The sequence below is a fragment of the Polistes canadensis genome, unplaced genomic scaffold, assembly GCF_001313835.1.
Source record: "Polistes canadensis isolate GaletaPanama2010 unplaced genomic scaffold, ASM131383v1 scaffold_10, whole genome shotgun sequence".
NCBI classification, from domain to species: domain Eukaryota; kingdom Metazoa; phylum Arthropoda; class Insecta; order Hymenoptera; family Vespidae; genus Polistes; species Polistes canadensis.
In genome coordinates, this window is record NW_014569557.1 from 337437 (window position 1) to 365241 (window position 27805).

Sequence of the window (27805 nt, forward strand, 5' to 3'; positions counted from 1 at the left end):
CATTTTGACTATTCTTGAAATATGTAATAACAAATAATATAATAAAATATAACAACAGTTTTCCTATATTCTTATGTTTAATTTTATAATTAATCTCAACTTCTACGAGAGATAATTGATTCGATGCAGTTTTGCATGTTAAAAAAAAAAACATATTATCAAATAAATAAGAAAAGTTTCATAACGAGAAAATATTTATAAAAATACGTATACATAATTTAGGATGAAGTAATTCTTTTACAATTTGAAAATTGATGTGATGATGATACTTTGATTCAATAAAATAAAAATTTAAATCGAAGTTAAAATTTAAAGTGTGAATCGAATAATATAAGAATGAACAAAAATGAAGGGACAAAAGATGCACATTGTGCTATTTTGATGATTAATAAGGAATCAACGGCCACGAGTCGAATGAACTCTGTTAGTTCATTCGATGGTAAAATAGTAGATGCTAGATGACTACATGTTAGATGGTAAAATTCTTTTTCTACACGCCCCTTATGCTCCTGGCCCTCCAATCCTATTGCTTTACGTTTCCTTTCTGATTCTAGTTTTTCTCCTCCCCCAATTCCATCCTCTACCTCACAACCTTCTCCTTTTTTTTTGCATCAGGTCGTTGCTTTTTTCACCTAGTTGTCTCTCTTTTCTTCTTTCTAATTCTAGCTTCGTCGTATTTTTCCTCTCACCATGTAACGTTTTCTACTTTCTTCCTTTTCGTTGCCGTAGGGTTGTGCAGTGACCGCTTTTTTTTTTTTGTTTATGGTTATATTCAGAATTAAATAAAATAGTAATTTTAAATATATCGTGAATAGTAAATAAATAAATAAATAAATAAATATCTTATTTAACATTATATGCGCACGTAATTATTGAAAAGAAAATATTTTATTTATTATAATTATATTAAGTTTAACCCTTTACGGTACACTGTCGAAGCTGTGAGAACGGGGTATGAGCGGTAGTGGGGATACAGCCAATCAAATTAAAGTTTGTCGTTGATTACTGTATAGTATAGTTTAGTTTGTCTCCCTTTCTATCATTTGTTTCAGAAAACCAGTGCTGTACGACAATAAAACCAATCTTACGCGAGACATTCTTTAATGTATTATTATTTATGATTATAAACGGTAACGGATAAAAGGATAAACTGAGAATTATTTGAAAAAGAAAGATATAAATAAAGAAAATAAAACAAAAAACCTTCGGATTTAATTGTCTTTTTAATTTTTCTATTTTTCATACGGTCATGTCCCGCTACGCGTTGGAACGCCCACATTTGCTTCTGAACGGAGTGGGAAATTTCTTTGATACTCATAATCAGAGGGTTAAACAGATTCCTCCGCTTCATTGATCCTGGGTCACTGGAATTAGGATACGTACTAAACGAGAATCGATACCGCGAATCGTATTCATTGTAAATAACACAAATGCAATAACAAAACATAATTGTAATAAATGTAAAAAAAAAAATCTCATAGCTTAGGTTAGCACGAACGAAGGATATTAATCAACAAAATAATTAATTGGAATATTATTTAATAATAATATTTGATTCGAAACATATACTAAAGTAAGTTATATTGAAATGCTTGAAAATGTGCGGGAATGCCGGATGCGCGTTGGCCACGCGCAAAGTGTCGCACGTAATCATCAGTCTTAAAAATTAAATATTTATTTAAAATAAACTATTATCAATGTTTTGTATTATTATAAAAAAACGAAATATTTATTTAACACATTCAGCAGCCTTAAATTAACAAAATCAAATATATCATTTACCGAAAAATGTGTTATTTCTTATTGGTAATACTTTCTTATTTGAATAATGACAAATCTATGATTCGAAATAATATTCAAAATATGAATTGATTGAAATATTACTCGTCAATTATTCGACAATTTATTCGGGAGTCCCCGTTTGATGTAGTAAACGAACTTATGCGGAAAAAGAAGTTGAGTACCTCTGGATAGATAGAAGAAGCTTGGCACGACGCGACGTAGTAAAGTACCTACACACTATCCTACTACCAACTATGCTACCCACAGTTTCTACAATCAGCCAATCCTGCGAGTCTAAAAGCATATTATATAGCTAGGGGTATGGCTAAGGGGTATGGCAACGTGCGTGTTCATCCGTTTTAGGCTGAACGTCGTATACGCAATCATCGTTCTTCGCGTATATACATACACACACATATGTCGAATCATCTATGAATGTAGTGGTAGAGAGACGGATGGCAAACGTATTGTAGACTTACACCTACGGCATTTTTCTATGCACGGTGCGTATACTAGTCAGGATGGTATAACATGTGGGAATACCACGGTGTGTTATGGCTGAAAAAGGAAGAGAGTACGAACTTAAAAAAACATGCATCGAAAAAAAAACCTTAGCCAATATATATATGTATACATTCCACGGTATTCCTCCTTCTCTTCTCGTGTTCTTCCTTTTATCTTTTTAATTATTTATACACATACTTATATATTTTAAAAAAAATAATATTTAAATAATGCATACGCGTAGTGGCAAAAGATTCAACAATAATATTCATTGATATTGCATGATTTGTTTTTAATAATCGTTTGAATAAATATTTATAATACGATATAGAAACGTTTTATTCACGAATGATGACTAATGTTAAAGTGTGTTGGTTAAATACTTTGAATTTGTAACGTAATGTTAAACTGTTTCGTTTAATGTATTCAAGTTCATGAGATGCGTCTCTTGTTTGATTTTTTGTTGTCCTGTCCTTTTACAAGTTAGATCAAGCAGTCGTTCGTTGCAGTACTCTTTGATGAATCACGCGTCTCTTAAAAGATTTTCATTTTAACCTGACTCAGATTTTTTGCTTGAAAAGGACGGAAAATTTCTGCTCGTACTTTTTATGTCCTTTGCTATTCTTTGACGTCCTTTGTTATTCTTTTCATCTTTTCCCTGACCTTGTCCCTCGAGTATTGTGAGAAAGCAATGGTTCCGGGGGATACAATTCGCTAACTGCAGGTAGAATATTTATTTCTTTCAAATCGGCTATCATACAAAAAGAGAAAGGTATATAATAGATATAGAAGAAGATGGATATATAAAATATAATTTATTATTATAATAAATATATTTATATATATATATATATTTTTTTTTTATTTATTTATTATTAATTTTTGAGTTTCTGTGTTGTATTTTTATTGTTATTCTTTTTCGTCGAAATTGATTGATGTGCAGATCTTATAAGAAAAAAGATTCGTTTTCTTTTTCCTTTATTTTTCTTTATCCATTTGTCCTATATTTTTAATTGAAAATTTTCCAAATATATATATATTCTATTTTTCCGTGTATTATTTGGAAAATGATAAAAAAAAAAAATACATTTTTAAACGTTTAGATTTTATTAGTTTCGCATTTAAAAGTTTCCCAAGATTTGATATGTTATTCTTATCTACTACGCGCGTCTCTATTTCTATTTTTTGGAAATCGTTAAAGGAAAAGATGATAAAATAATATAAATATCGGTTATATACGGAAATTTCTTGGCCCGTTTCTGCCGTTTCTTCTTCTTCTTCTTCTTCTTCTTCTGCTTATTGTCAAATAATTTTCTGTTTTCTTTCGAATTAGATATTTTCAGCAAATAAAGAATACATTTTGGTTATCTTATATACATTATTTCACAGTAATAATACTTTGATCTTATTTATTATGATTATTTTTTGAAGAATTTCAGAAAAATACCAAAAATAGTATGTTTACAATGTCGAGAAACGTTGAGAACCTTAATACGATAAGAGACCAACGACTATAATTCTAACGTTCGCTATCTATCGCAAGCAAGTAACGATAGAAAGTGGGGGATATTGAATATTTGTTTAAAGGGGCCATCGATAACTTGTTTTTCACGATCGCATATATCTTTTCACGGTGTAAGAAAATCTTGCCAACTCTAACTATTCTATTAATATATATATATATACGTATTTTTTCATGTCAATTTAATTTCGAATTCCCATTAAAACACTACGATTATTTTCAAATAATTATTATCTCAAAAACCCGGGGTAATTAATTTGTTAAATCTTCAAATCATTACGAATTCCCATTAAAACTACGATTATTTTCAAATAATTATCATCTCGAGCCCAGTAATTTGAATTTGTCAAAATCTTCGAATCATTTGTTTTACTCGATCAATAATCAATTTTCTATTGTTGGTGAACAATGTTTTTTTTTTAATAGGAAATAAAAAAAAATAATTTAGCATTAATGAATAATAGGATAGAACGAACAAAACATTAGTGAATAATTGAAAGATAAAAGTTCCATTATGCCACAATCGTTATCGTTATTTACACCATAAATCGACAATAGACTTTCACTATTGATTTAATGAGCAATTTTAATCCTAATCGTCTTGCGGTTTTCAGATAATAGTAGCGATAATTAAACAAGGCAACGGTTAATCGTTGCTATTAGCTTGATTCTTGTAACTTTGTCTATATATATTAATCGAACTTTAGAACACATTAGTGAAAGAAAATTCGTGTATCGTTTGATAAAAATATTCATAAAAATGATTAATAAATCGATAAAATGATCATCTACGAATTGTAAATAAAGATATTATTTCGTTCTTTTTTTTCCTTAAAGATTTCAAATAAATAGCAATCGTTAATACGACCTTTAAAATGTTTACGTTGCCGAACTTCGATTCAAAAGGAAAGAGAACATTTTCTATTATTTATCAACGTTACTATCAAAATGACAAATAAATTCATGAGTAATATCTCGGAATTGTAAATTAAAATATCGGATAGATTTGAAAAAGTGTGGATATTTTTGGCTCGACCTTCGGAATGCTAACACATTGCCAAATGTCAATTTATTAAAGGAAATTTAATGTTTGTTATTTGTACACAATGATAAATAATTTTGATTAGAACTATGATCGAGATGCTCTCCTACGTTGCCAAACTTGTTTTTCCCTATCATTGGGAAAAGAAAATTGCTTGTTTTTCGATTTATTTCAAATATTTTGAACTAACGATTAACAAATTGTTAAAAAAAAAAAAGAAAAGAAAAAGAAACCGGTATATAATATAAAATATATACGTGAAAAATATTAAGCGGCTCTTTGCCATAGCAACGGAAAAAAGACAAAAGGAGATGCTTTTCAGAAAACCTTTTTTTGTCTTCCCCAGGTATCTTTTTCCAATATAGAATTGTAAGATCAAATGTTTTTGCTGTGTTGGGTCTGTTCGTTAAAGAAAAAAAAATAATGTGCTGAAAAAAAGTTGCTCGATATGGGACTGGTTGATTGGTCGGTATGTGTAACCTTAGGTTTTATCTCGAAAGATGCATTTCTTAGGATGTGCATGCTTATATGGAATGTGCATAAAGATTGGGATCAAACTTAGTTTACCTATTACTGATTTCAGATCAAATGGATAAAAAATGTTTCTATAAAAATATACTCGAGAAAATGTATTATCGAAAATATATAAAAAATTATAAAATTTGTGTTATAATAATGTGTTGTACGTAATCGTTACACGTATTATAATTCTCCTTTAAAATTTAAACACGCTTCTGTATGGTTCACGTAAATAAGCACGTTTATAATAAAAATACGATAGAAATAAAAGATGATAACTTTTGGAACGTACGATAATATTATTTCCAATACAATTGAAATATTTAAAAGAGTTCGCGGCAATCGACGAACAATAGAAACACAACCTGCATTCTAACAGTGGGAAGAATTTTCAAACATATCTCATATAACTGCTACGATAAATCATAAATATCTTAAAAAGCACAAATATATATCTCGATCTCGTGGATACAAGTTTATATGAATTTATGTCATTCACCTGAACCCTCCTTCCACTTTCCCCGCCCACCCCCCTCCCTTCTGCAATACGTAGTATAAGACGAGTCCCAAGTTTTAGGGGCAACCTGCATATTTAGCAGGTACGTGTGCTATGACGCATAGATGGGAAGGATGCCTCTTGTGATTTTGGGAGGACATTGACTGACCCCCGATCAATGGGTCTTTTCACCTGCTACCATATTGTGGTTTTAACAATGGAAGAGGCATTTGTACCACCTTTCTAGGTTAAGGGTAGTTTCTCTTTTGGGGTATCTCTATTGCGCGAAATATAATTATCTTGAAAAAGAAGAAAATTCTTTCCTTGAACCTATTGGGACCGGTTTACGTAAAAGAAATTTCAACAACGAAGGGTTAAAATCTCTAGTAGGTTTAGTGTAAATATTTCTTCTTTTACTATTTCCTCCGATTCTACGATCTCTCTCTCTCTCCCCCCCCCTCTCCACCCCTCTCTCTCTCTCTCTCTCTCTTTGATATAAGAATATTTTTCTACCTGTCTTTCGCAGTGTTGTGTTTACCAATAGGTTCCAATGATTTATAACGTTTCTTATTCGTACCTTAGCAGATGTGCATGTGTGTGTGTGTGTGTGTAATGTTATGTTTGCATACGTAAAAGGTAACTCACATAGATATATATCTGCACACGTGGGCTACTCACACAAATATATCTGCACACCTGTTTCTTGTTACGCAATGGAACCGATCGAAGTAATTTGTTTTATTATTGGGTTTTTCAAATTGATAGCTTGATTATGCTTAATGAAAAAACAAAAAATATATATATATATTATATTAAAATCATCCAATTAACATTTTTCTATGAAGATCTGTTTTGGGAAGACGTTTGGAAAGATTTTGTTAACTATCTCTTGGCTATGATTTTTTGTTTGTTTCCTGAAGTACTAGAACGACGATGACGATGACGATGACGATGAAGACGACGATGAAGACGACGACGACGACGACGACGACGAAGGGTCGTGGCCGTCTCTTTCGACAAGAGAGGGGAAAAAAAACTGCCTCCTAAGTCGCAATAAAAAATAAGCGATGCGTAGCCTACTTATAAGGCATTGGTTTATCTGCATTAGACGACTGTTAGTGGGTCGGCAACCCGCAAGCAAACCGGTCTGATCATGTGTGGAATGCTATGCGATGTTGCCACATCACGCGTATGCATGATTTTCTAAAACTGCATCACACGAGGAAAACCTTCGTCGTCCCCGCTTGGGGGCTTTTTATCACGCGCGTATATAAATGCCGCGCATGCGATTACGCGTTAGGAAGCGTCATTTTATTTTCCATCGACGCCATCTTTTTCTTCCAACTGAAACGAATGTATATATATATATATATTTGTTCTTTTTCTAAAACGATTTTCTAATAATTATATATTACAACGATAATAAAAATAATAATTATAATTTTTAATCGAGTCATTATGATTTTGTGTGATGTCAAATATAATAAATAATCTATTTTAATTATATCCAATCATATCAAAGTACTCGTATATCGAATAAAAAATATAATAAATAATAATAATAATAATAATAATAATATATAAATAAATTTTTTCAAAATAATTGTACGAAATTGTTTGTAATTATATTGGGAGAAAGAGAGAGAGAGAGAGAGAGAGAAAATGTATGATAAAAAGAAGAAAATATTGTATCACAGATATTTTTGTTTCTATGATACGCATATAGAAGATTTCGTAGACTCCTTATCGCTTCCGTAGAAACACGCATGGTATAAAAATATGGAAGTTACTTTTCACTTCGCAGACCCGCGCGCCCTTCCACCACTCTGGTGGTCGATGCACCGGGCCTGAGTGTTCTCGTTCAACGACTTTTTCGGCCAACGAACCCACTCCCCCGCACCCTTCATCTCTCCGATCCACTCCCCCTGTCTTATTCAGCCCTTCTAACCCATCCAATTAGAATTCTCCCGTTATTCGATAACCGCGATATGTTCGCCGAAGCTTATGGCTTATCCTAAACGATAAATTCTTTTATTTTCCTTTTATTTCAATTTATTTCGATTAGAAACAACAAAAAAAATAAAATAAAAACAAAAAGTGCACATTCGAAGACTTGTTTGTCACCGAAAAAAACCTTCATTGCATTTTCGTAAGGTTCCTTTTGAGTTAGGCTAGATCAAGTTAGATATTGTTGGGCTTAATCGAATTTAGTTGACTCGAGTTGGTGAGTTGCTAACGAGGAAATGACGTCACCTTTTTCACGAAACTCATTTTCATTTTCAAAACGAATTTATAGAAAATCAAGGGTTACAAGGGTTCTCCTCCAAATATTTCGTATTGAAATCAATGAAAAACAAACTATATATCTTTTACACGAATTACGGTGTAATGGGTATACTCTCTATTGTATATAGTGCATATACGTGTGAATTTAGGTAGAAATAAGGAAAAGGAAGATAAAAGGTTAGATCATTAGCGACGTATCTCTTAGCCTTGAATTTTCCTGACTCACATTGGGAAAAATACAAATGATTTTGATGTTTGCTAATGTAAGTCAAATACATCGACACTGTAACAGATTAACTGATGAGCAAAAAAAAAAAGAAAGAAAAACGTAGATTATATAATTAACATATTATTAACTAAATACTTTCAATTAAATGATTTCTTTCAGAATTGCATTCAATGCTAGACAAATCTCTGGATTTAAATGAAATAAACTATTGATAACAAAGATCAAGTAAGAATAACAGGTGCTATGCAGCGAACGCTAAAAGGCATTATCAATTCCAAGGACGTGCTATTATAAAAAAAACCCTTTCGCGTTGATTGGTTGGGAACATAGAAATAGGGCTGGAAAAGAAGGAAAAAGCGACCTTGAATTTAGGGCTATACAATTTAGCCAGAACCGAATAAAATATTATTTTCAATCGTTAATAATAAATAAAATATTTATTCGATGTTTCTCACCTTCAAATCACCAAAATCAAATATCTATATATATGTTACTTAACGTTTTATCATTATCAAAATCAAATATTTTATTTACTGACGTTTCATTTAATAAATCACTTTATATTTCAAATAATGATTTTACATATTTCTATTGTAAAAAATATATAGTTTGTTATTTGAAATATTATTTGAAATAGGAATTATTCAAAATATTACTCGGCACGGAATTTGGGGAGGAGAAGCAAACTAACGAACAGAGAAGCACACGAGGGGTATAAACGTGCCCATAGCTAAATTTTGTGCGTCGCTGAAAGTTTTGGGTTCGAGATCGTGTTTAAAACTTCTTCGGGGTCTCTCTCTCTTTCTATCTTTCACTCTCTCTCTTTTTCTCTCTTTCTCTCCCTCACTATCTCTCTCTTTTTCTCCTCCGCTTTCTCTCTCTCTCTCTCTCTCTCTCTCTCTCTCTCTCTCTGTGTCTCTCTCTTTGTCCCTTTTTTTTTCTTTTCCAAACGTGTACCGTCAGATTCAAAAATTGGCATTAAAATCTTAGCATAAGTTTTCCGAGTTAGAAAATGAAAAAAATATAAGCTAGACGATTCAGTAAATTTAAATTAAACTGATAAATAAGAAAACGAATTTGCAATACTATTGAATGTCATTCGCACGCACGTACGCACGCACGCATGCACGCACGCGGATACGCGCTTTAACAAAATTGCTAATTGAAAGCTCAATATGGAAAGAGCTAGTTGGAAATCTAAAATATATATATTAATAAAAAATGATTTGTATACAAAATTAATTCGAGTCCTATGTTCTATACAATTTCGTTTGGTGAGAGAATTCGTCGAGCAAATTTTGTTAACAATATTTGGGTGTATATGAAAAAAAAAAAAAAAAAAGACAAAAAAAAGAAATCTATATACAGTAACTTTAAAAACAATATTCGTTTTTAATGTGACTAATTTTACGGTTTAATATTTTGATCGTTTATACAAAAATCGGCCCGATTGTTTTGATTAAATAACAGGTTATCTATTAATCTTGAGAAATATTTATAATTTACGTATATTGAATAATAAAAATTTGTAAACGTAATATGACTAACACATTTTTACCTCGGAGGTTTAATTGTTCATTTAATGTAATTTTATATTTTTCATACTTTTTTATTATGAGAGATATGGAGTAATTAAATTGTTTAAAAACGTGTCCTAATTTGTTTGGTGTACATTATTGATATTTAAATATAGAATATTCAGCTTGGAGATTTAGAATTTTTCAATCCAATTAGTCTGAAAAATTGTTGATAAGAATTTTTGCAAAATAAATGACTCGCGATTGATTCGTCGTCATGATTAAACTTCTATTATTAATTTCTTTATTATGGTTGGATTTCGAAGTAAATTTTGGTCAGGCAATAGCTTGACCATAACTTGGAATATTCTTGGTGAAGCATTTGGTTTGTTATTCTATTTCTACATTGTTCTTTTTAAAAAACATTTTCAAATTTCATCGAGAATGTCTTCTCTTTGACGATTTCTACATTTTCCATTGTATTTTTAGTTACAATAAATTTGCTCTTTTATGCGTATGTCGTTCTATAGAAATTTTTTGTGTACCAAATGTATTATTTTCTATCTTTGATCAGAGCGATAGATGAATAACTGTCAAGCTATTCTTTTGTTGCAATTTGAATGTCCGAACGTATTGGGACTCTACAAAAATTTCACGTAAAATTTTCGAATGCGATCCATACCTAAGATCAGATTCTTTTTCAACCCTTTCGAATTGAAAGATCCGTTACTCACTGTTTTAATGCCATTCTATACATAAAATATAAGATATTACAAATTTGTAAAATTTTGGAAATATTTTTAACAAATTTTAGGCCAATAGACAACGTGAGTTTGAATAACTGAGACAATTGATTCTATGGAAATGTGATTAATAACATTGTTGGAATTATTTTCAAATTTCAATTGACCAAAAAATACCTTCGCTTAGAATTTGATTACAGATAAAAATACATAACAATAATAATAATGGCTGCAATTATATCTGAATTCTCATTTTATATGCCAGGGTTAATTGAAAAAGATGAAATCTAGCATTAAAATAATTTTGTTTTGCTAACCGAATTAGTAAAACGATTTTATGGTTATGTTCACTTTTATTTTTAATACATTGTAAGAAATTCTTGGTAAGATTAGGCTTAAAATCTTTCAATTGACTGATCGTATTGAGCTGTCTAGAAAATCCTTGCCCAGCTTTATTCCCTGTGACATACAAATATTTCTGTTAAAGTCAACAGGGACTTCCTTTAGGGAAATAATCTAATACTTATACTATTAGATATTGTCTGGAGAAGATTAATATGCCGATTTAGAAGTTTATACTACAAAATATAAACCGTATTGTCTTTACATTTTTTCATATTTTTTTTTAAAATAATTTAAATTACAATCGTATATCTCCTTCGGAAATCAATCACCAATTCCTTTGGTTATTTTTCATTATAAAATTGGCAGGAATTTTCAGCACAATTCTACTTATATATATAATTAACCTAATACTTCTATCTGTTATATTTGCAGGTATAAAATTTAAGGTTCTACTCACAGTTAAAAATTTCTCGTTATAAGGGTCATCAGCCCGAATCTACAAAATTCTCGTAATTAGGATCGTCTAATATTTCTGAAGTATTTTTTCAATCTGTTGTACAATTTACCATGTTTTTTTCTTTTTTTAGTAATTTTAAAGAATACTCACTTTTTGACGGGCTTATTGTTTCCAGAAGCTTTGAAATTTTAATCTTCTTTTTTCTTGCTTTTCTCTTTTGCTTTCAAATCTTTTTTTTCTTTTTATAAAATTTCTGGAAATTTCGAGGATTACGATTCGATTCGTGTGTAGATTTTTGCCATTTTTTCTTTGCGATGAACGTTATTTCATGTGTGGATTCTTTTTTTGAACACTAAATCTAACATTAATTGACCCTAACTCGTCAAATAATGACTGATTTTTAACAAGTTCTATATTTTTACTATTTAATGTAAATAACAGTCAATTAGATACCAAATAATAAATAAAATAGTTCTTTTTTCTTTTAAATAATATTTAACATTTCAGTTGAAAATTAAAGTTAACTGAAGAAAAAGAGTAACATTAAAAGCAAAATTTAAATATCCAAATTAAAAATCGATCATATTTCACTGATCGGTAATTATAATGTTTAGTGTTAAGGAATCGTTGTACAAGATATTTTCTTATTACCTATCCTTATTTATTTTTTAATTATTAATTTAATTATTTGTCCATTTCCTTATGGTTCCAATGGTATACTAATAAGGTATAGAAATTAATTCAGTGCCTTTTTTTTTTTAAACGATCATTTACTTTTCTACGAATTCGAATTTCTTATCGACCTTTTGATGCCATTTAAAAGAATATTCTTTTGATCATAAAAAGTACTATTTAATGTTCCGTACGAATTATTAGTCTTTCAAAACAATCTAAAACGTTATGACGTGTCACTCGCGTCACTAAATATTTTTCGTATCTCAAATGGAAAAATCAGCTATTGAAATTATTGAAATAATTTGTGCGATATTAAAAAGGTATGTTTTAATTAATAAACGTGCAAAATATTGATTTACTGATTACTAGGACACGGCAAGTTATCTTGCAACATGGCAATGATTTTCTGTACGTTGCTTTAGTCACATAGGCCATTTATTCCTTGAAATGGGCAGGTCCTTCCTTATGCGGCTTATTTTTTGAACCCTGATCCCGTCGGACTTTCGTCGTTAAAACCTTTCAATACTATTTTTTAAGGATATATCAAATCGCTTAAAGAAGTCTAAAAATGCATAGAAAATTTCAATAGCTTCAATGGCACTGCCATTTTTCTATTGTGGCATTTATAACTTACCCAGTAGGTGGTAAAATATTCTGGAAAAAATGCTAAATATTTCTAAATACAATTGTGTATCCTAGTATTTCTAAACACAATCCTGTGTGTATCCTAGTATTTCTAATAAAATCACCAAGTTAAGAAGAAAAAAAAGATTATTGAATGTATTTCTACGTTCCAACAATTCTTTAAAAAAAGTGGAAAATTGTTTTCTTAACGACTTTGTATCGAAACCTAAGGGCACCATCGTTTGTAAGGCTTTTGCCGATTACTTATGAAACATAACAGATGTTTTAAAAAACGGACATTTTCAAACGGATTTGTAAAATAATATTCCTATAGTAAAATTCCAGTTTGCGTCAGAGAACACGCAGGGCGTGGCATGTTGCAGATTAATTCTAGTTTAAGGTTTAAGGTTTTTTTGAATAACGTGATAAAACAATATGAGAATTTGAGAGGAAAGAATGTTTATACAATTTTTACATCACTACTATACACGACAACTTAAACAATTCTTTTTCATTTTTTTTTTCTTTACGCGTATTCAAATAATAATTCGAGTTTTTTGTTTTCTTACAGAATATTTTTACTACACACGTGCTATGATATATATGTATAAATACAGTTAATTTTTTTCTTTCTTAACTTTTTTTTTCGTTTCAAATTGATTTATACATCATTCCACCAATGCGTATTGAAGATAAACAAATAATGCAGGAATATTGAAAAGAAATATGTTAGTACCTTTTTTTTTAAATTATAAATCGTTTATCTTTGTTGCAGCAACGAAGCGATTTATGATAGTTTTATAATTGAGTAACTATTGCATATTTCGAATTTTATTCATTCATATTAACCAGTTTAAATGTGATTGACGAGTATACTCGTCACGTGAAAAAAAATAGTTACTATTTGCTATTTATATAAATTGTAATTTTAGTAAAAATTATAATATATTCGTAAATTTTAAGATATCGAAAATATTTGGAGAATAACAAAATAAAAACGGAACAAAAAGAGAATAATATAAATAATTATTATGAAAATACGGTATATATAGTGTGAACAAAGTGATTCTTTTCTTTCCTTTCTAAATTTTTTCTTTTTTTGTTTAATAATCAATTTTATATTAAAATAAGACAGTCATTTGATTACACTTTAATTCAATATTATAACAGCTACACATATTCTATGTTTGACGAGTATACTAGTCGACCCTTCCTCTGTTTTGGCGACGCAATTTAGGTACACACCCTTTTCAAAATGTCGGCACAGCTAACTGGTTAAACGCTTCCTTCGTATTTCCGTTTGTTTTTTAAACTCGCTACTGCATCATAAGGAAAATTGTTATACTGATACCGAAAAATATGTTATTATCATTATTAACAAATCTTATATATTATTATTATTATTTAATTTCTTTTTTTGTTCTGTATATAACAAAGAAGATATAGAAACTAATTTTTGTACATACGGTTTCCTATTGCTTTTGCCACCTGAATTATATATATTTATATTTATATTTATATATATATATATTTACTGTATTTATGCTATATGGTTGTAATTTGTAGTATAAAATGAATACTGTGCAATCTGTATACAAAAGGGTCTAGAAATTCAAAGTTATAACGGATCCGTTTGTACTGTCTTATTTTCAACCGAAATGTTTTTGTTCAGCGAACCAAATTTGTTGGCGATATTAAGAACCTCTCGCAAACCATCGTTTTCTTTTTTCAAGCAATGAAACGCTTCCATTTCTTTGCATTCTTTTTCTTCATCTAATGATGCAGCTGTTTTCATTACAGCTGCCATTTCATTTATTTTTTCCGCTTGCCTTGTAATTATCTGAATTGAAAAAATTTATATATATATATATGTATGTACATATTTTGTTTTCTACAAAACAAATATGAAAGATAAGAACGACAAGAACATATGCTTTCACTTACGTTAGCATATTTGGTATTATGCAAAGATGAGGAATCTGTTTTACTGAGACGCATCAGCGAAGCTATTTGTTGCCTATACTTGGACATTATTAATTCAAGCGCGTTTTGATGATCTTCCAAAGCGTTTCTTAATTCTTTATTTTCGGCATGAATTTCAAGCAAATGCCTATTCTCACGTTGCATACCGGCAATAAGTTGTACATGAGGTGTTTGTTTAGCTTCCGTATTCAATATATCAATTTCTTCTTGATACTGCAAGAATATGATCAAAAAGTCAAAATATCTCATCGTACTCTTTTGCGTTGATGTTAATTACAACAAGAGGGATAATTACTACAATAGTAATTACCTGTTTCATATTATCAATCTGACTATGGACAGATTCCATATCGCTAATTAAATTATCAGCAGCATTTTCATGATCTGATATTCTTATAACTAATTTTTTAGCATCCAATATAATTTGTTGAACCGTTAACGACATCTGAAAGAAACAACGTTCCACTTAGCTCGCACTTAAAATTGAAGTTAGAAAAATAAATCTTTACAGACAAAAGCTTAAACACTAAATAGTTTATAAAGATTCTACCAAATATATTGAATATTAATAAACAATATACATTTTTATGATGTTCATTGTCTACGCTAACCGTACCATAAGAAATGATATTCAATTGTACATTAGAATCAACTACGATATAAATTCTACTAAATTATTCTATAAAGAATAGGTGTTTAATTAGATGACAAATTACACCTAATTGATGTTCATAAAGAACTAATATGTTTACATTTAAGATAATTATTATTACAATATCACTTTTTTTTTTGTTCCTTCAATACTTACAGTCGTTCGAAGATACAATTTTAAGATGGACGAAGACGAGGAGTGTAGAAAATGAATCCAACAATAAGTATTATATTTTAAAGATTCAATATGTTTTGATATATAACTTCCGCATTAAATATTAAACCTATTCAAACGTATGTTTCTAACATTTGCTTTAGGTCATGCGCGACATGAATCCCTCTCTTGCGTATCTACTCAAGTAAATTTAACATTGAATTTTACTTGCCGTCCGGTGGTATCCACGTTGATGTTATAAATAAAAATATCGAACAAATGTCGGATCTCAATGTTCGTTGTTTACGATATTATTTATTAATTAACACTATGAAGTCCACACGTATGACCAAATCTTTTCGTTCAACACTGCCCTTTGTTCGATAACTTTGAACGCGAAACCGGCATTTGTACAATAGAGTTTTTACACAATATTAACGTAATGTCACTAGGATAGTACAAAATCCATAATTTTTATGAATAAAAAACAATAAATAAATTTCAAATACTATGGGGCGTGCACTGATCACGTATTAAAACAAATATCCATATACGGTTGTTTTTTCACTTTCCCTATTTATGGGACCGGTCATTTCCTACGAACACCTTCTCACGTTTATCCAATACTAACAAAGAAGTGCATCACTTCCTCACTTTTCTAGTACCGCAGCACACGTTTCTGTTTATTCCGAATGGGTCACTCATCCATTTTATTAATTGTGTCCACATTACTTGATTTTAATTATTTAACAGAAACTAATAATCCAACGTGGCTAGACCGTTGACAAATATACATGGTTTTCTATCGGAAACCTATTAAAATGTAATTAACAGTATTGTAATTTTTTGCCATGTTGGTTTTCCTTTGTTTCGTCAGAACAAGTTTCTACATTATCGACAATCAGTAAAGTATATAAACTTTACACGATAAGTCTGGTTTCTTCAATATCTATTGTCGGTAATATCACTCTCCTACAAAATTTATTTTCATTTAACATTTATTTGATTATTTTAATAATTTCTTATATATGTATATATATATAGAGAGAAAGTGATTAGGTTTGAAATCATTTTTATAGTTCATCAATTAGTTTAATATCAATCTGTGTATTAATTTGATAATTAATTTATATCATTTATGACCTTTCGAGCATCAAAGTTTTTAGAAATCTACGCGTGAGCAGTATGGAGAGGATACAGCCAATCAAATTAAAGTTCGTCGTTGATTGGTGTTAGTTAGTTCGTGTGTCTTCCTATCTATCACTTGTTTTAGAATATGTCGTATGTCAATAAAGCCGACAATATGAAAATTGATTAGAAAATAGCAAACGTTCAGAAATAAAGTGATATCAATTTTGAGCTAATGAATGAATTCACATCGTATTTTTCCAATTAATAATGTATAATGACAATTAATTTAAATATTATTATTTTAAATTATAAACAGAGTAATAGGTAAAAAAGAAAAAAGATGAGATAGTTGAATATTATAAATTAAAATAAATTGAATATATTATTTTTGTATGTAAAAAAAATAGATAGAAAAAAAGAAAGTAAATTAGAAATAATTTTATTACATTTAATTACATTTAATTTTTGGTACGCTTTCATCTCCGTAACGCGTTAAAACGTTTAAATTTTTCGAGGGATAAAATGAAAATATTCAGTAAAAGAGGGTACTTGCCCAAGGGTATTCTAATTTTATAAATATTATCAATCACGCTTGATCTTTTTATCTATTTCATATGAAATGCAAATGTTCAATTTGGATGTAAAGAAAGTATTCACCATTTCTACGAAAAAGGAAAGAAAGAAAGAAAGAAAGAAAGAGTTAGAGAGATAGGGAAAGGGGGATGAAAGCTTTTGAAGCTTTTTCGAAAGCGAGCTACTCGTTAGAAACATGAGCAACCAAATGTGGTCGGAGTGTCGTCGTAAAGAAGGATTTGCAATTAAGGTGCCGTACAGGTTTTCAAGCTACTCGAGTTTCCCTTTTTTATTCGTTTTTTCTTTCTCTTTCTCTCTCTCTCTCTCTCTTTCCTCTTTTTCTCCATTTATTTCTCTCTTTCTTCTTGCTACCGGTTGGTGGACTTCAGTGGTTTTGAGCTACAACATGATAACGAAAGAATAAGAGATTTCTAAAAAGCTTTAGTTTAGCAGGGCAAACCTTGTGTAGATTAGTGGTGACAAATTCCAATCATACGTGGCTTGTTTCGCGGAAGCTGCTTAGACTTAACGTTAGATCACGTAGTAATAACCCCTCTTATAGGGATTCTACTAATTTTCTCTACGGGATTATGGCTATGTAATATTTAAAACCATCACGACGTGTGACTTACTTCGTTCTGACTCTAATCTTTCATTATTCTAAGATAAAATATTAATAACAAAATTGTCTATATATATTATTAATTTCGTTTAACGCTAGAGGTTTATGAAGATTTTTCTATAACTATTTTTACGGGGACACACAACACACGTCGAATTGATGGATAAAAGAAAATACGTATAATATTTTGTGGTATACAACAAAGTTTTGCAAAAAAAAAAAAATATGTTACCACACTTTGATCGTTTATAAAGTGTATAGTAAATATCGTATATATCGTATGCTTCCCCATGTTTCAAATTTTCAAAGCGTGGTAAAAAACATGTTTTCACGACTACCTCTACGTTATAAAACATTTAAAAATTAGAAATGTAAGATTGTTACAAAAATCAGCTCGAATTGATGGAAAACAATGACAATGATTTATTGTCATTTTTTTGAACGAATTTTGAATATTCCATAAACCTATGAGTTAACCAAACCAATATATATATATATACATAAAAATAACAACAGTTCTAACAATATTACGATTACAGTCTAATTTCAAATTTCTTCCAAATTCCAGTGATAAAATCATTTTGAAGTTAAAACCGTCCAGTCTGAGAAGTCTTAAAAGCAGTGTCGTTAATTAAACAAGGATAGAACGAGGAAGTTAAGGGAATAAAACGAGACAACACGTAGCAGTTAGGCTAGCTATTCGCGATGTTACACCACCACTTGATCCTAGACATTGAACGTTTCTAGCTTTAGTAAGGCCGAACAGGTCGTAGCTTTGTCGAGGACAAGGTACTCTTACCGAAGCAATTAATTTACCATTTCGGATGGAATTTCGTATGTAAAGTGGTGGGGTGGGGGTCGGGTGTTTCGCGAGTTCCTTCGGAGTCCTTGATAATAATTATGTTCCATTCGTACATTGTTATATATGCATGCATGTTTCATTCCAATGTATATACATGTATATAAAGAGGGGGGGGGTGGGGAAGGATGTATTAAAGAGAGAGAAAGAGAGAGAGAGAGAGAGAGAGAGAGAGAGAGAGAGAGAGAGAGAGAGGATGGCGTATCGCCAAAAAAAGAAACACACACATATACAAATGTATATATATATATTCATATATATAAAAAGCGCGTAGAAAAATTTACAACAATGCGAAGCCAAGTTGGATTCGGTAAGAGGAAATGAAACTGTAGCGACGGATGAAAATAAATGGCAGACTGGAGTCTCTTTTCGAGTTACTTATTTTGTTTCTTTTTTTTTTTTTTTTAATTCTTGTTCTCTCCAAGCGAAAAGAACAAATGTATAAATTATTAGAGATCGTTAACGCTCTCTCTATCTCTATCTCTCTCTCTCTCTCTCTCTCTCTATTTCTCTCTCTATCTCTCTCTATATTTTTCTCGTCTAACCTGAATAAATATTTTATTTTAAATGCATGAGAGACAAGATGTTTCCTCTCGGTGATATAGGGTTATCGTAGGTAGTTATAGTACACCGCAGTGTGTTTTGGCACGTTGGTATTATATAACAAGCTATCGGTAGTAGTGCGAAATATGTTGAAGTATTATATTTTATTTAACAAAAAATAATTATGTTAATTTTCTTCTAACAAATTACCATAAGTATATTATCATATAAAGCATACTTATATCAGATATAATCATTATTTCGTAACATGTATACATATATATATATGTACAAATTAGCTTAAAAAATTAATTTCATATATTTTATGTTGAAATAAAAATATTAATAGAATTATTATATCAGATAATGTGTATAGGGAAATAATAAAATATGAAAAAATACAAAAGGAACAAAGAAAACAGGAGAAGGGGGATATTTAATTGATAAGTACAGATTTTATATAAAATACGAAATAAATAATAAGAAGACCAAAAAAAATGAGAAACAATATTCGAATATTTCTGAAAGTGGATAAAATGTTTTTTTCCACGCAATTTTTTTTAACGGAAGCTACCACACAAAGTATGTAATTCTCGATATCGTCATCAACGATCAGAGGAAACGCCAGTTGATCTTCCAGTTTGAGATGTTGGTGTAACGTATGGATGCGATTTCTCTCAACTTTCCACGACCTCCATGCAATCGATTCCACCGACTTCAAAGCTTTGCGAACTTTCTCGTGCTCTTTCACGATCCTACGAATAAATAACATAGACATTTTTTTGTATTTTTCTTTTTCTTTTTTTTTTTTTTTTTTTTAATCACCTATTTGATACTTTTTTTTGTTGTAATTTTATTCTCAATCAATTTCTCACTCTCTCTTTCGTACATTCAAACGTTTTCTCTTTTCATAGTTGTTAACTAAATCTCTATAATCAAACACTTTTATTTTCCTTGCTTTAATGTTATTAGATTGGCTTTCTTCAATTTCTTTTCTCTTTTCGTAATTATATACTACACACCTCTTATAATTATAAATGATAAAATTAAGTTTTGAAATAATCTAATACACACGTTTTAATCGATTTAATTTATTATTCATTAGATTTCCTTCGAATTAATATAAATGATCTCTTTATTATTTCTTTTAAATATATAAATAATATATTTTAATAAATAAATTAATTATTTTAATTCTCTATTTATCTATCCTGTGTCTATAAAAATTTAATTTAAAATATTCATTTTCGATATATAAGAAATAACGAATATCGATAATTAGCTAATTGCTTTCTCAAATAATTCAAATGACTCCATGAAACAATATACCCTAAATTAGCAAACAGTGTTCCCAGTCACCGAATAATTATCATTCATATTATCATTATCATCAACGTCATTACGTATATATCTATTATTATCATTATTATCATTATTGTTGTTGGTTTTCGTAAATTTTCTCCTTTAGAAATTCTCGAGATATGGTACGATAAAACAAGTCTATTTATCTATCTATCTATCTATCTATCTATCTCATTCTCTCATAGTACTTGCTATTATCGATCGATCCCTCGTATACAGGAGGAGGCGGGGGGTGATGGGCGGGGAACAGGGGAACAGGGGGACAGGGGGAGTATACGTGAAAGTTAGAAAGCCGTTTTGCCGCATCCATCCATTGGCTGGCTGCTCTTGGGTTCTCTCTCTCTCTCTCTCTCTCTCTCTCTCTCTCTCTCTCTCTCTCGGCGTTGCACTTTCTCGGTTACATCCATTATCAGAGCGGTTAGTAGCTCATTCCTCCTTATTACATCACGAATACTTGGTGTCTGATGTGTTAAAGCCACGACTTTTCTTCTTAGAATTTTTATATATTCCATTTTAATTAAATTCTTCTAATTATATTCCATCTCCTCTCTCTTTATTCTTTTCTATCTTACCTTTTTCTTCTTATTATTATTTCTTTTTTACTTTCTTTTCTACTAACCCTCCCCCCAACCCCATTTTTCTGGGTACGTCCAATCGTATTTTTTCTTTTCTTTTTTTCTTTGGAAACGTGAACTCAGGAAAAACAAAAATTTCGATCGGTGAACGTTCCTCCATTTTTCTTCATTCTCAAAAGAACATTTTTCTATTACTTTTGTTTTGTTCCTATTTTTAAGGATTCTATTTTGCGAATGGTCCTCTTTGTCTATCGAGAGAGAAAGCGGTGGGTGGGTAGGTGGGTGGGGACGAGAGGAGAGTGCCTCATTGAACGTCATTTCTTATCCGAAATCCTTCCACTCTTCTTCATCTTCTTCTTCTTCTTCTTCTTTTTTTTTTTTCTATTTTCGATAGTCGAGGAAGATCGAAAATACGAGTTTTTCGTGATAAGAGAATACATATTTGTTTTTGTACGTATAGGTTTGTGTTTGTTTGTGTGCGTGAGTATACTGCGCGTGTATGCGGAAGGATGAAAATTTCAGAAATTCTTGGTTTTCTTTTTTTTTTTGTGTCTATTTATCTACTCTCAAAAAAGATTTTTTCGAAAAACTTTTCTTCTTGTGGTTACTTGTATATGTGTGTGTGTGTACACATAACACATACATGGGACACATACACACGGTAGCTTTATGAACGATCGAAAGATAGAGTGAGAGGGAAAAAAAGGTGGGGGAAAGAGGGGGTGGATGAGAGTGAAATAGGGGTAGCTTTTTTCCATCGAGAAACGAGTTCCCTTCTTCCGCTTCGATATTTCTTTTTTCTTGTTTCCTATTCCACAATAGTTTTCGGTATTGTTAGTCGTAAGTTTGAAAAATATACTCTTTTGGATGCGATTGCTTAATTATTAATTCTATTCTTGAATAACTTTTATGATTATATATTTTTTTCTTCCTCTTAGTGAATTATTTTACAAATTTAACTTTTATTCAATTTAGTTTCGTATAGAGTTTTTTTTTTTAAATATTATTGCATTGGGTTCATTGAACAATTTGCGATAATTTAACGAAAAATTTCTTTCGAAAGGTTACACTTTTATAATTTGACACGTGTCGATTGATTTTATACAAAAAAAATGATTAATATATTTATTATTTAATATATAATAAATTATGTGGACGGATTGAAAAGTTTTGAGCTTTACGTAGAAACAAATTTTTGTTCTTTTTTTCGGTATAGGTCTTTAAAATCTTACATCGGAAAGAAGAATAGGTTCAAAACTTTTCAACCAACTATATCAATTTTTTTGTAGTAATTTTAATTAAAAAATTAATATTTAATTATTAGGAATTTAAATATATATATATATATATGTATTTATAATTCGGCACAGGTTTTACGGGAAAGCGTAAATATTTGTATTATAATATATAATTATAGTTAAAAGAAAGATATAGAAAATTTGAGGAACGGTAAGCAATAATTAATTAATCGTGCAGTAATTATACAAAGTAAATAATTTGAAAGTTACACAATATTATAGAAGTTTAATTATATGTAAACAATGTATTTTTAGAACATGAGAAAGACCGAGAAATGCCTCGATTGTTTTTTTCTAATGATTAAAAATGCACCTTCATCATTTTAACATACACTCGAATTTGTTCGAAAATTCAATTCTCGAGAATAATGTCAAGGATATTGGATCGTTCATAGAAGATTGTTTCTACTGCTATGCCGTTGTTAATCGTGAAATCATGAAAATAACGAAATTTTCAACTTTGACCTTTCGAAAATATCGGAGAATATTCAGTCTACCGTAATCGATACGCATATATTATATATATATATATATATATATACATACATATAATGCAATAAAGTTCTATACGAATATACAAGGTGTGTTCCTTTTCTTCGATAGTCATATTTTCTCCCTATCATTAATTAAATCTATTCAAATAGGACACTGTATGCATGCCGATATTAAAAACAGAACGAGGATTCACATTTTTGTTCTTCTTCTTTTTTCAGATTTTTCTAATACATCAAACGCGTATACAAAGTGTCACATCTTTTTTCTTTTCTTTTTTTTTTTCAACGAATTTCAAATTTTTTACATAAAAATTAAACAATATATCACAAATTATTTACTTTCACCATTATTATTGCTGCTCAATTAATAATTGCTTATGTTAATATTCAAACCTAGCAATACCTAACTGTAATTATATTATAGTACAAATATTTGGTTAGCGGAGAAATTCGTGTCGAATTATAAATCTATATATACATATATCACAAATTTAAATATTAATAATAAAATAATAATTTTAATTAATATCAAATTAAATATTATACGTCAAACGCGAATTACAAAATTTGACACGTGAAATTTTATTTAAATAATTCATTTAAATCGGATTGAAATGTGTCATTTGATGTATCATTAATATCATAAAGGAGAAATTTAGGAACGGGGTATTTCAATTTTTGTTTTTTCTTGTCTGTCTCTTTTTCTCTTACATACATACACACGTACACACAACATATACATACACCACATACATGTTCATATATATATATATATATGTACATGTACTCCTCCAGTGGTACATCAAACGCTAGGAACAAGTGCATATCAAAAGCTTTCTCCACGAGTGAATTTCAAAGGAGTCAGGGTACCGAACGATATAGTTAAAAACATCGCGATTTCGTTATGTACTTTCCATACCTTTGCTTTCCGGCAAAGAGTCCAACAATTGTGTCGCATAGTAACGATGGTAGCCATTCAAGAAAAATTACCACTATCCAGTGTAACCAGCCGATAGCTGTTATTCCTCGAATTCCAAATGTCGGGTATGGAAACTTTTTAGCAGCCTGTTGACCTTTCGTAATTAGGTCACCCCATGTACAACCAATCGTCGCAGTATTGTACACAACTGCACCGAGATCTTTCGGACTATGAACAAATAAACCAATATTTTATGACAATTTGTTGTACCATATGGAAAATAAATTTGACCTTTTAAATTTGTTAATGGGGATTGCATATTTATTATTATTATTAATATTATTATTATTATATATTTAGCAGAGAGAGGATTTGGATTGATATAAACTATGCCAAATTCATATCAGCATTGATCATTGTAGGAATTTCCTAACTATTGTTTTCGTATTCAATAATTACTGCTTTTTGTACGTGTAAATGACTGCGTATTAGTAGGTCGAATAATTATTATACATTATTATTATTATTATTATTATTATTATTATTCCAATTGTTAATACGACGGGGCAGGTAATATTAAAACTTCTTAATTAAGTATTATTACAAATATCTATTATTATATACAAATATTTTACACGAAATTTCATTCGTCCGTTAGCAAAAGCTCGTTAATTAAAATCAATCTTGGGGGTGGGAGAAAAAAAGTAACATACGCCACGGTTCGAAATTTTTGTCTTTTTTTAATCCCCGTTACTTCGTTGTTATTGCCCTATTTTTCTATATTCCCTTTTTTTTTTTCTCTCTTTTTTTTTCTTTTTGGTAAATTTGTGGAAAAGTTCGACAAGCTGACGCGTTAAATGGCTTTTCACGGAATAGCAAAGTTGTACTCTTCCTTTTTCGGTGAGGGATGATATCGGTGACTCGGGAATTTTCCGTTCGTACGATTAGCTTCTCTTTCCTACCCTACCCTTTCCTTTCCTTTCCTTTCCCTTCCCATCCCATCCCTTCCGTTTCGTTCATGTAGCAACGTTAGTCGCATTCGACTTTAAAAGGAAATACCTAAGTATAGTGCACCGGAGATATCTCTTTTAAAGGTCGAATGCAATCAGCTTATGCGAGGTTCAGTCGTTCGGAAATACTTCAGAGAAAGATAGAAAGATAGAAAGATAAAAGAGAGAAAGAGAGAGAAATGGGTGGGGAGGAGAGGAGGAGGAGGAGGAGGAGGGGGGGGGAAAGGGAGGAAGAAGGAAGAAGGAATGTAAGAGACCTACAGGTTGAAATTGCTAGCAAACGTAAGGTTTTTAGTCGTGAAAGCCAGTAAAACTCTGGCTCAGCCTTCGTCCCCTACTTCGTTTCTCTTCGATTGCTGCTGCTACTGCTGCTGCTGCCCTCGTCCTCGTCCTCGTCCTCGTCCTCGTCCTCGTCCTCGTTTCGTTCGTTCGTTCGTTCGTTTCTACGACGCGACTTAAATAAAAGCTTAAAGGGTAGGTTCTGTCGTTTTTACGGAAAATTCCATATGAGTTCGATTTTCGATAAATTACGTTGAAAAATGTTAACCCCCCTCTCCCTCCCCCCTCCTTACACCTGTTTGCCATTTCTGTAAAGTATCATCGTAAAAACGTACGTGTGTTACTTACAACGCGTATATAGATACATATTAATGTATATATATACGTGTATATGTATTATTTTGTGTATTATTTATGTGTATATATATATATATATATATATAGATGTGTATGTATTATTCGTAGGGTGTATGTGTATAAAACGATTAATGCGATCGTGGTGGTTACCTCGGTGAGAGAATTTAATTAATATCTGGAAAATGATGGTTTAAATTACACGGTTATATTCGTCCGATGCCTTTACTTTCGGATTAACTCGTAGGAAACATTATTTTATGGTATTAACGTTTATATTATATATTATCGGATACTTATACAAAATATTTAATTTTCATTATCACCGATTGTATTCTATTTCTATTTCTTTTGGTTTCTTTTTTTCTTCTCCTTCTCGTTATTTTTTCGTTTTATCAATACGATTTCTTTTTCTATCTCTCACTCTGTTTCTTTTTATTACTTTATTGTAACGATTTGTTGTTCCTTTCTTTTTGATACAAAATTAATATGGTAACATAATATTTGATGATCGAAATTGTTCGACATTGCGAACGATTATATGTACATCGCGAAATTAAATCAAATGAAATTGATCAACGTATCATTGTTTTATCTCGTATTATACAATCTTTATCCAAGTAAATCTGAAGATTTATTAGTCACGATATTTAAATTAATTAACTCGCCAAATGTGTGTGTGTGTGTGTGTGTGTAAATGTGTGCATAACGTTGTATACGGTGTAGCGTAATTTAATATAATGTAATTTAAAAGATATACATTTTATGGTTCTACCAGTGTTATGTATCAATGTAATATATTTTTAGGGGCTTGAAAAAAAAACATACAAAATTATAAAACACGAGTATAAACGAACGCACAGCCCTCTAAACCATTTGCGAATTTTTCCGAGGGATAAAGCAAAAAAAGAATGAAGTATAAATTATATACATATTATAGTAAAAAAAATTCATGTAACACGAGAGTTAGATACATCTACAAAATTCATTTAAAAAAAATCTCGAGGAAAAAATATTCTGATATATTATAAGAAAAAAAAAGAAAAAAGAAAAGAACACACACAAAAAAATCAATATAAGATAAACAATTATTTATAATAAAATAAATGAGAGAGAAAATAAATTACCGTTGAGCTCTTTCCCATGCAGCTGCGATCAACGTGTTGGTAACAATATCGATAGGAATCATTTCAGCTGGGTTTTCAGGGTTACCCTTAACGTATCCAGCGCCAACCATAAGTGCGGTTATTCCTTTGAATATTTCCACGTGGCCTGGCATTGGTTCACGAATGGGTGGTGCAAGAAGGGGTACGCGTATCAATGTTAACGGTACGCTCGGTGTATTCTTATTTTGAAGATATTCCTGGATATATCCTCGGTGTTCGAAAATCGTCGTAATAGCTGCCAGCGTTTCCAATTTTGGCAAATCTTCGGCAAATTGATATACCGCGTCGTGCGGTCCGGCAGCGTGAAAAATTATGCTCACTTTTTTCTTTATACTTTCTCGAATTTTCTCATTTAATCCGAGACTATCGTAAATTAAATTTCCTTCATAAACTGTTACCCTTGAAATCGCATCCGGATTCTCTAATCGTAGTCTCGCGTATCTAATTGTAAAATAATCCAATTTATTTTATTATTTACACATTAAAATGATTAATAAAAATCTAATTAAACAGTACATATTTTCAAAATATTATATTTCATTATCCGTCTCGCGCGTTTATCTAGAAAAATGACAAAATAATATTATATTAATAAAAATAAGAAAAATAAGTCACATAATATTTTATGTTAGATAGTTGTATTTGATACAAACAATATTGACTTCTCTATTTCGTCTCGTATCTAAAAAAAAAAAAATAACATTTTCATCCAATTATAATAAATTATAATACAACGCGCAAAAGGGATTACAAAGCAATCAAAGATGGAAACAAACATACGATTGCACAATTGTATTGTTTAACTAATACACTAATTGCTTGAATATTCGATAAACACAACGAGTATATCTTTCCTAAATAACGTTAAATGTAATTGATTAAAATACACACACACACAAATAATAATATTGAATATAAATATATTGTTAATAAAATTTAAAATAAAAAGCATAGCGAGAAGAAAATAGTTATGGAAGACGACGAAATTCATGCGAAAGAGAAAACGGTTAATAATTATCTCAAAATGCGAGAATGCGAGCGTGTTAATGAAAATAAATCTCAGATTAGTGAGAAAGTGTGTGTGTGTGTGT

The 27805-nt window shown here is 30.3% G+C and overlaps 2 protein-coding genes across 3 annotated transcripts in view; both read right to left on the reverse strand.

Annotated features, from left to right (window-relative positions):
* Nucleotides 1–13183: 13183 nt before the first annotated feature.
* LOC106793054 (FGFR1 oncogene partner 2 homolog) lies at nucleotides 13184–16330 on the reverse strand. Of its 2 annotated transcripts, none has more exons than XM_014759659.1 (4): nucleotides 15762–16330; nucleotides 15035–15169; nucleotides 14686–14937; nucleotides 13184–14581 (listed from the first exon to the last, which is right to left on the reverse strand). In XM_014759659.1, exons 2-4 carry the CDS (start codon nucleotides 15167–15169, stop codon nucleotides 14360–14362), a joined length of 609 nt encoding a protein of 202 aa, XP_014615145.1. In that variant the 5' UTR covers nucleotides 15762–16330; the 3' UTR covers nucleotides 13184–14359. The 2 variants fall into 2 exon arrangements, with proteins under 2 accessions (XP_014615145.1, XP_014615143.1); XM_014759657.1 differs by lacking the exon at nucleotides 15762–16330 and adding an exon at nucleotides 15533–15744.
* A 3326-nt stretch (nucleotides 16331–19656) lies between these two features.
* LOC106792682 (fatty acyl-CoA reductase 1-like) overlaps nucleotides 19657–27805 on the reverse strand; it is a 12329-nt gene continuing 4180 nt past the window's right edge. Inside the window, exons 2-4 of the mRNA XM_014759182.1 lie at nucleotides 26676–27155; nucleotides 23906–24133; nucleotides 19657–20012 (exon numbers count right to left, since the gene is read on the reverse strand). Of these exons, the coding sequence (XP_014614668.1) occupies nucleotides 19694–20012; nucleotides 23906–24133; nucleotides 26676–27155 (1027 nt within the window). The 3' untranslated portion in view covers nucleotides 19657–19693. The remainder of the gene's footprint in view (nucleotides 20013–23905; nucleotides 24134–26675; nucleotides 27156–27805) is intronic.

What these genes read in the sequence shown, in the direction of transcription:
- LOC106793054 (XM_014759659.1), bottom strand. Translation starts at nt 15,169, where the DNA reads ATGTCGTTAACGGTTCAACAAATTATATTGGATGCTAAAAAATTAGTT. An exon ending in AGATTGATAATATGAAACAG is followed by an intron (nt 14,938 to 15,034) that starts GTAATTACTATT and finishes ATATTCTTGCAG; the next exon opens with TATCAAGAAGAAATTGATAT. An exon ending in ATAATACCAAATATGCTAAC is followed by an intron (nt 14,582 to 14,685) that starts GTAAGTGAAAGC and finishes TTTTCAATTCAG; the next exon opens with ATAATTACAAGGCAAGCGGA.